Raw genomic sequence first — 8,077 nt, 5'->3', positions numbered from 1 at the left:
TATACACATAAGGCAGGAGATTTACGATCGATAGTAATAATTCGTAATCAAATAATTGGAGTATTAAAAACATATGTCTAAGATAACGTTATGTCGTTTAATATGCTTCAATGAATGCAAAACTGAATAGCACATGTCTGATTGTTTTTCAAGTAATTTAATAAGCATTCCATGATAATGGTTGTCTGTGTAAATAAGATGGAAAACACAAAAATATATCACTCTTATTTTCTAATGTTTACTACCTGCATATATGTACGTATCTACAAAGTATGTAAAATATTAAATATCTTTAAGCAATTGACTAGATGTATACCTAATATAATAGGTAATCCAGATATCACTTTCTATTTCTATTGTGTGATCAAAAAATATATGGAACAAAATGCAGTCAGGCTATACATAAAATCAATACGAATAATTGAAAAGTACGGAGTCTACAAAGAAATTCTATGTACTCTATTGTTAAATAGACAAAATATTCACGATAAAAAAATTACTAAATACAAACCATTTTATATGAAGAAAAGTTAAACTAGACTCATTACTTTTTACATACATTTGTGACGGAATGTGTAGGTAGTAAACAAGTACAAAATATTTAAAACCTTTCTTAATACATTTATACAGCATAGACTCACCACTTTACAATAATCTTGTTTTTTGATACCTTCAGATCATGTAGCGTAAATGAAGGATTTTGAAAAATCTTTGCTGTTTGCAATTGTGAAAATCTTGACCTTAATTTTATATCGAAATGTATCAACGATACAAACGTGCAAAATCTCGTAAGGCATGATTCACAGATTTCGTCGTCTCCGCCCTACAATTGAAGAACTCATCAAAAAATTCTTATATTTTAAAGAAACAACATTTAAAGTTTTAATTCAAGTACCTCGTGACTGTATTATGGAATTCGAATAGTTGTTCTGGCTGTGCCGTCGGTGAACCACCCGCGTTTTGCGATGGCATCGTTTTAATGGCTTCTTCTAACCATTTAGAAAGCAGCTAAATTGAAAAGGGACACCATATTAACTGTGAAAAAGTGCTATGATTTTCTTTAATTGCAACGAAATAAAATTTATAGTATCCATCTTACTTCTCTGTTAGTTAAAGAAAGTTCAACAAAAACATCTGCTACGTCGGATAACATGTACGATGATAATGAAAACACGAATGCATGAAGTAGTCTTACGACTAATGTTTGCCCTTTTTCTCTTAATATCCGCTGTACCAATTCTCGTCGTATCGTAAAGTCTGATCGGTTCTGTAATGAATAATATGTAGAAACACTGCTACGTGTACGAAAGGCTAAAAAAGAAATTTAACTTTTCGCTTAAATTACCTCATGATTACGACCGCAATGCAAAAGGTCATAAAAAAATTTCATTACTGAAACATTTGCGTCCCTATGATCTAAACTACAGGCCATTAAGGCACAGTCAATTATACTTCCTATTATAGCAGAGTGTAAAAAGGGAATAGGAGCCCTTTGGAGGAATCTGTTATTAAACATAAAGATATTTGTAAGTTAAATCAATTGTTCAGAAATTATTTACATATTATATGAACCATAAAAACAGTATACCTGGCACATAATCTAAAAAGATCGTCCACTGTATCAGGATGATTTTTTAGCCCATCCTGTTGTTGGAGGATAGAAAATGTAGGCCCGATAAATGCTTCTAGCATTGCTAATAAGCCAGGAACGCATTCTGAATCAATGGCATATTCGTCAACTAGTATCGAACCGAGGTATAAAAAGCAACTATGTTGATGTGCTGCATATAATTGTACGATCTAAAAGTGTACAGAACATTTAATAAAAGTTTGTAATTTTCAATCTCTCAGTAATACATACTTGCTTTACTAAAGGTTCAAGAAGGTGGGCGGAATGTTTCCCAACACAACGAACAGCGAATCTTAAGCAACGACAACATCTTTCCATCAATTTTGCATCGTGTTGATATGTTGTACATACATTTGACAATATAGGCCACATCTACATTTAATGATACCATAATATAGACAAAATGTAAAGTTTTTATTATAAGATTTAGTTCTTGTTATTTTCGAAAACTCACTTCGGTGACAGCGCCTTGACAAGGATGAGGTTCATTAGGGTCGGCGATTTTAAGATCAGTATGCCTAAATATAGCAGCTAATCTATCTAGCCATATCACAGGATCAGTTTTCGTTCCTACTTCGATTGGAATTCTACGTTCCATAATCTCACATAATGGTCTAGCTTGGAACCAACATAATTCTTTCATTGCCTGCGTGATTTCGTCACGTGGTAAACTAGACATGATTATAGCAACTCCTGTTGAAAAATGACAAAAAATATCGCACCGTATCTATACTACAAGTCCTTATGTAAAATAAATATTGTGAATTATCTTACCCTTCAGTAAACCAATAGCTGCATCATTACTGATAGCGAAACTGTCAAGAGAACGTGCAATCTGCAATAGTCCCGGAAAGTGTGAAGCCATATGTACTGGACAAGCTGTGCATATACTCAGTAATGCACCACAAGCCGCACTTCCTAAGCCTTTTTGACTTAAACAAGTTAGAAGAAAATTTAAAATTGGTTCTAGAACAATAAAATTTTACATTAACGAACCAATTCAGAGATGTCATTCAATTCTTCTATGTAATCATTTTAATTTTTTACCTAAGGATTGTGGATGATTGTCTATCCATTCGCAAAGTTCTCCTATTAAGAGAATACTTGTATGACGGACAGCTATATGAGTATTTTCCGGTAAATTTAAAATAGCCTCTACTACTTTTGGAACTACGTCATTTTCCTTTCTGCAAGTGACATTTCATATTTTCATTCATTCCAAATTATGGCATTATTTTCACACGTACGTGTCTCGTCAAATATTAAAAAAAAAAGCTTACGGTAAAATATTTTTTGCAACCGCTTGCATTACAAACAATGCAGCTTCGGTAGAATCCCAAGTGGGTATATGATTGGGTTGACCTTGTGGCCCTGGGCCACCCGTTAGGGAAGAAAACATTTGTCGGAAACAATGACTACTTCCAACAACGAATACTACATCTTTTATTAATTCGGAAACCCGATTTCTAAAGTCCGCAAATTCTTCTCCACCAGAACCCTCCTCTACTAAACCCAACTACAGGAGAAAGTTAATACATTTAACATTAAAGATAAGAGAGCATAAATAAGTTGAAACATGTTGATTACTAACGTGATCTGGTTCCATTTGACAGTGTCTGCACAATGCTCCAATGAGTCTCTCGATGTGAGGTCGGAAGACCGTGTTGAGGTCATCGCTATTTTTTTGGTAAAGAATTTCCGATAAGCGATACCAGAGATTAAAAGTTATTTGGGCCACCTGATATGAATAATATCGTTTTGGTAATTGGTAATGTATGTACATATAAAATATATTAAAAAATCACCTCATAATCATGATGTCCAACACACACTAAAACAAGGTCAAGAATTTTAATAGCGTAATGCTGTTTTCCATCTACACAACCGTTTACCATTGTTTCCAGGAAAGTTTCAGCTAATTCCGTAAAAATCCGGCAATAATTTATTGACCTAAACAGTATTTTATATGATAGCTAAGTAAACGCTTAAGATAACTGTAACGTTCTCTTAAATATGCGACAGCCAGTAAAAGAAATTGAAAGATTTACTTGTCCATATCTTCATGTGCAACAGATAAATGATATGGTTGTTCCAAAGCCATTACACTAGTGAAAAGACACAGTTGCAACTGTTGTAATTGTATACTCGATTCACTATTATTATCGCGGTTGTTATTACTGTCTTCTTCTAGGACTTGCAGAATGACACATATGCAATCTGCAGCTGCTTCATGTAATTGAGATCCAGTCATGTGATTTCCAAGTATCTAAAATCCATGTGTAATATTTTATTTGAAATTCCTAAATAAACATTATTATATTATTGATTGAAAATACTCACTTGAAGAGTATATACAATGACATCACTTGTAGGTACAAGGGGTATAGCATGAACTGCAATCCAACTGGTAAAACATCTAAGAATTGTAATACGAATTTGTACATTTTCTCCACCATTTTTTAGACACATTTTCTGAAAATTTAATGAAAGTTATCATATTGGAAAATAAGGAAAATATAAATTTGATGAATATTGACCACTCACTAAAAATTCTGTTACTGTGTCTGCACTTGCATTAAGTTCAACTAATATATGCTGTCTACGATTTGCTCCTAGCCTATATAACATAATTTTAATTAGAAATCAATTTAGTACGCTTGAATATTTTTCATTTTTTCTTAAACACTAGTAAAGTCTTATACCTAAGAGATCTTGAGTTTACTTCTTCTGGTAATACTGTCATCACTTCAAGCAATGGCCATAAACTACTAGTTGAACTACCAAATCTGTTAATTAAATCCACAACTGGTTTTTGCCAAGAAGACATTTGTAATGCAAGATCTGCCAATGCTAAACAAAGCTATAACAATAAATTTTGATTATGGTTTACACATTTGTTAATCACATAGTAATTTTCTCTATCTATAAAGAAATAACTAAACCTGTGTAACAATAGCAGAATTGGTATGCTCATTGGTTTGTGATATGTGATTCATTAATGAATCTCTCAATGAAACATGAGCTTCTGAAGGTAATTCTTGAAAACATAATTGTATTTTAGTACGCATTGTTTGTGCAGCAAAATAACAAGACTGAACGTCTCGTTTTTGCTGCAGCATTTCATCAGCTATCTTCCATGCAAAGACCTAAAACAACAATTCATGAATCTCAATTGTATTGTGTGATACTTTTTGACTTCATATACTTATTAGGGGATTACACACAATATTATAAATGAATTATAATTTAAGAATAGTCTTCAGCTAAGGTTAGAACCTGTTTCATATATTTACATTTCTTAACTAATAGTTTTTACGTTTTTCTTCAAACATATTTGCTGATCATTTTATTAACATACGATCAATGTACTAACAAAATACAATACATATAAGGTACATAAAAACAGAAAATCTGCGATAGTAATTAGAAAAAGACCGCTAAAATTTAGCTCACCGATTTTTGTAATTCGTCCAACCATTGAGAACTTTTTCCTGGTCCCGAAGGATTCGAATTATTATACAAAGAATATACAGCCTGGTAAACGGTCTCCAGGTCAGGTGGTGATTCCATTTTTCAAAAAATAATGCTTGTCCCCGTAATCTCCATACAGTTAATTCCCACTGACAACAGATCGGCCGCGTTTACTAGATCCACATCCAACCTATAAGTCCAATTTGTGCAACCACTAAAAAGTTCTTGTTCACGCTGTCAGCGCATATTCTGCTTTATCGACTTATAGCAAACAATTTTGTTGGATAAATTCTGATTGAACGAGTAACCTAAAACACACATGATACGTAAGGCATCCACTTCCAAGCTGTGTCTCTTAAAGTGCAAGTTCGGTTACAAATTGATTGCCGCACAACACGTTACATGAACTGTCATACGGTTAATCGAAATACGGTACAGAACTATTACAAACGATCAAATTGAGTCCACTAACATTTGTTGGTTTTATTACATATCGTAATAGTCGTAGTTATGTGACAAAGCTGCTAACAGATTAAAATCGTTAATGAATGTCGATTTCGAACATAATGCCTTTAAAATACTTCCATTCGATTCTTGTGACTCGTGAATTTTTAGGTAATTTATGCTGTAATCGATTTTTTAAACACCCCGTCGTTCGTATGTTATTCACAGAGTGTTTAACAAGGAAATATGTGTATTTGCTATAGTTGAAAAATTTCGATGTTCATAGTGTATTGTACATACACCATCGACCCATGAATCAATATTCGAAAGATACGATGAATACAATGAATGATTACAAAATTCCGATAATTGAACCAACTATCGATTATACGAAGGTGCAGCTACTTGTTTTTTTTCTTTTTTCTTTTTTTTTTTTTTGTTTTCATATTCGCATACTGCAAAAGAGAATTATTTCCTTAATCGTAATTATACCGTTCTGTTCTTTAGGTTCCAGCAATTAATCAAAAAAGGACTATTTCATTTATTAATCATTTTATTGTGCATACTGTAACATTTCTTAATAAGTTTGCATTATCATGTGAAGAAAGATTATTTGAATTTGAAAATAAGTTACAACGAATAGAAGCTTCACTAGAGATTCTAGAATCTTGGGTATGTAACAGTCTGTGTATTATTAGGTAGAGAGAAATGTGAGTAGTACAATTGAATATATTTAAAATTTTTTAATGCCTTGTGTAATTTATTTACTTTGCATAGTTATCGTCTGTTCCTGTCTTGGAACAAGATACTCAGGATGCAAAGGAGCCTCCTGAAAGCCAAGACAATAAAAAAGAAGAGGAAAATGTATCTAAGATAAATGAGTCAAATACTGCATTGCAAGAATGCTCTGAAAGTATACAGACTGATGAAAAACCAGCAAATAAAGATCCACGGTATGAAAAATATTTTAAAATGGTACATTTTGGTGTGCCAAAGGAAGCAGTTAAGTTAAAAATGGAACAAGAAGGATTAGATTCATCTATATTAGAGTAAGTTTAAAATATTTTAAAACTTGATAGTTCAAAATTAAACTTTGCTAATAAAGATTATCATTATTATTATAATATCCTGATACACTAAAATATATTGAACACAAAAAAGTATAGATGAAGTGCAACATTTCAGTATAAATATGGGAACACTTTATGATAGTACACAACAATTTCAATAACTTTTTTTCACTAATTTTACATTACATTCCACACTATTGCTCAATTCAATACTTACACAGCTCCTACTTCTTATCTTAACAGTGACTCCCAGCAAATAAACAATAAACTGAAGTCTACGAATAATAATGAAAATGATGGAGATTAAATATTTAGACATATTCCAGTGTTAAACGTGAGAAATATTTTTACATTATAAAATAATTAATAAAATAAACAACTTCATAAATTCCAAAAGATTTATTTCATTTTTTATTAAATACATACAGAAAAGTTAAATGTACATAACTTCACCCTAGAACTGGATCATTTGTCCCTGAAAAAAATCCAAAAACATTAAACAAGATTGAAATCGTATATAAATCTTGAAATCAATTTTGAGTTAATGTTATATATGCTTACCTTCCTTTTTTTGTCACCTCCTAGTTCAAAATGCTTACATCTTTTAAGAGGAATTTGTTTCCTATATTTGCACTCTGTGCATTCCATCCTTAAGACAATTTTCTTTGTGGTTTTTGCCTAAAAGAAATACAGTGATGAATGAATACAAATCATATGATATTAAATAGTCTTTAGTAAATATTTAATAAATATTAGACATACCTTCTTTCTGAATATAGGTTTAGTCTGACCACCAAAACCTTGCTGTTTACGATCGTAACGTCTTCTACCTTGAGATGCATGTCGTTCTTTGCTTTTCTTGTATTGGGTTACTTTGTGTGGCTTATGAACTTTGCACTTTTTGCAAAAAGTGCGTCTTTGTTTCGGTACGTTCACCTGAACACAACAATTTTGTAAATTACGTCGAGTATAAGAATTGCTTTTGTGCACATGAATAATGATACACTTTAAATCATTTTTTGACTGATTTGTATTGAATGTAATATTTAACAAGTATGATTTCTTTTTTCAGTAATAAAAATTTTGTCATTTAGTTTGTCACTTTTTGAGGTTATGTTTTTGCTGCTACATTTTCTTACATTTCATGAAAATATAAAATATTTAGTTCATCTTTAAGAAGATAAAATTTGTATAGTAACGTTGAGTCTTAAAAGTGATATTTCTAAAAGATTACAAACATAAATATGGATTAATCACACTTATTTCGAAGGGAAGGTTTACCTACCATCTTGGATGTTTAGAAAGAAAAGGAAACGTATCTCAACCGGAAGTTGGAGAATATACACATGACGCGCTTGCGCATACTATAATACGTCATACAAAATTTAGAAACTTTATATATTTTTATATTAAAGTGTATAAATATTATAACCTTATATAACATAACATTGTTTCGTAAAAT

At 31.6% G+C, this 8,077-nt stretch overlaps 3 protein-coding genes across 10 annotated transcripts; 1 reads left to right on the top strand and 2 right to left on the bottom strand.

Annotated features, from left to right (window-relative positions):
- Nucleotides 1–684: 684 nt before the first annotated feature.
- Nucleotides 685–5,275, bottom strand: Tnpo-sr (transportin 3). The gene is made up of 18 exons (XM_076383491.1): nt 5,084–5,275; nt 4,573–4,776; nt 4,333–4,490; nt 4,175–4,247; nt 3,971–4,102; nt 3,679–3,896; nt 3,436–3,580; nt 3,222–3,368; nt 2,911–3,146; nt 2,678–2,817; nt 2,405–2,596; nt 2,085–2,323; nt 1,862–2,002; nt 1,589–1,800; nt 1,346–1,502; nt 1,100–1,267; nt 896–1,008; nt 685–823 (listed from the first exon to the last, which is right to left on the bottom strand). Exons 1-18 carry the CDS (start codon nt 5,198–5,200, stop codon nt 763–765), a joined length of 2,853 nt encoding a protein of 950 aa, XP_076239606.1. The 5' UTR covers nt 5,201–5,275; the 3' UTR covers nt 685–762.
- A 23-nt stretch (nt 5,276–5,298) lies between these two features.
- On the top strand, nt 5,299–7,042 carry Ccdc53 (Coiled-coil domain containing 53). Of its 8 annotated transcripts, none has more exons than XM_076383530.1 (5): nt 5,299–5,427; nt 5,809–5,940; nt 6,053–6,217; nt 6,323–6,594; nt 6,859–7,040. In XM_076383530.1, the coding sequence occupies exons 2-5, from the start codon at nt 5,857–5,859 to the stop codon at nt 6,920–6,922; spliced, it is 585 nt and encodes a 194-aa protein (XP_076239645.1). In that variant the 5' UTR covers nt 5,299–5,427; nt 5,809–5,856; the 3' UTR covers nt 6,923–7,040. The 8 variants fall into 8 exon arrangements, with proteins under 8 accessions (XP_076239645.1, XP_076239642.1, XP_076239641.1 ...); XM_076383527.1 differs by having other exon boundaries at nt 5,414–5,716; nt 5,832–5,940; nt 6,859–7,041; XM_076383526.1 differs by having other exon boundaries at nt 5,415–5,716.
- On the bottom strand, nt 7,000–7,945 carry Rpl36a (ribosomal protein L36A). Its single transcript, XM_076383535.1, has 4 exons — nt 7,901–7,945; nt 7,378–7,551; nt 7,177–7,293; nt 7,000–7,090 (listed from the first exon to the last, which is right to left on the bottom strand). Exons 1-4 carry the CDS (start codon nt 7,901–7,903, stop codon nt 7,070–7,072), a joined length of 315 nt encoding a protein of 104 aa, XP_076239650.1. The 5' UTR covers nt 7,904–7,945; the 3' UTR covers nt 7,000–7,069.
- Nucleotides 7,946–8,077: the final 132 nt, after the last annotated feature.

This window comes from Calliopsis andreniformis, chromosome 8 (assembly GCF_051401765.1).
Source record: "Calliopsis andreniformis isolate RMS-2024a chromosome 8, iyCalAndr_principal, whole genome shotgun sequence".
NCBI classification, from domain to species: domain Eukaryota; kingdom Metazoa; phylum Arthropoda; class Insecta; order Hymenoptera; family Andrenidae; genus Calliopsis; species Calliopsis andreniformis.
This window is presented reverse-complemented; position numbering and strand designations above follow the sequence as displayed.

Coding starts and splice junctions, on each gene's coding strand:
- Tnpo-sr (XM_076383491.1), bottom strand. CDS start 5,200: ATGGAATCACCACCTGACCTGGAGACCGTTTACCAGGCTGTATATTCT. Junction 1,268..1,345: donor ATTGCGGTCGTAATCATGAG/GTAATTTAAGCG, acceptor TATTCATTACAG/AACCGATCAGACTTTACGAT. Junction 824..895: donor TTCCATAATACAGTCACGAG/GTACTTGAATTA, acceptor CTTCAATTGTAG/GGCGGAGACGACGAAATCTG.
- Ccdc53 (XM_076383524.1), top strand. CDS start 5,504: ATGAACTGTCATACGGTTAATCGAAATACG. Junction 5,534..5,808: donor ATACGGTTAATCGAAATACG/GTACAGAACTAT, acceptor TATTTGCTATAG/TTGAAAAATTTCGATGTTCA. Junction 6,218..6,322: donor TAGAGATTCTAGAATCTTGG/GTATGTAACAGT, acceptor TACTTTGCATAG/TTATCGTCTGTTCCTGTCTT.
- Rpl36a (XM_076383535.1), bottom strand. Junction 7,294..7,377: donor AACCTATATTCAGAAAGAAG/GTATGTCTAATA, acceptor TATTTCTTTTAG/GCAAAAACCACAAAGAAAAT. Junction 7,091..7,176: donor GAGGTGACAAAAAAAGGAAG/GTAAGCATATAT, acceptor GATTTTTTTCAG/GGACAAATGATCCAGTTCTA.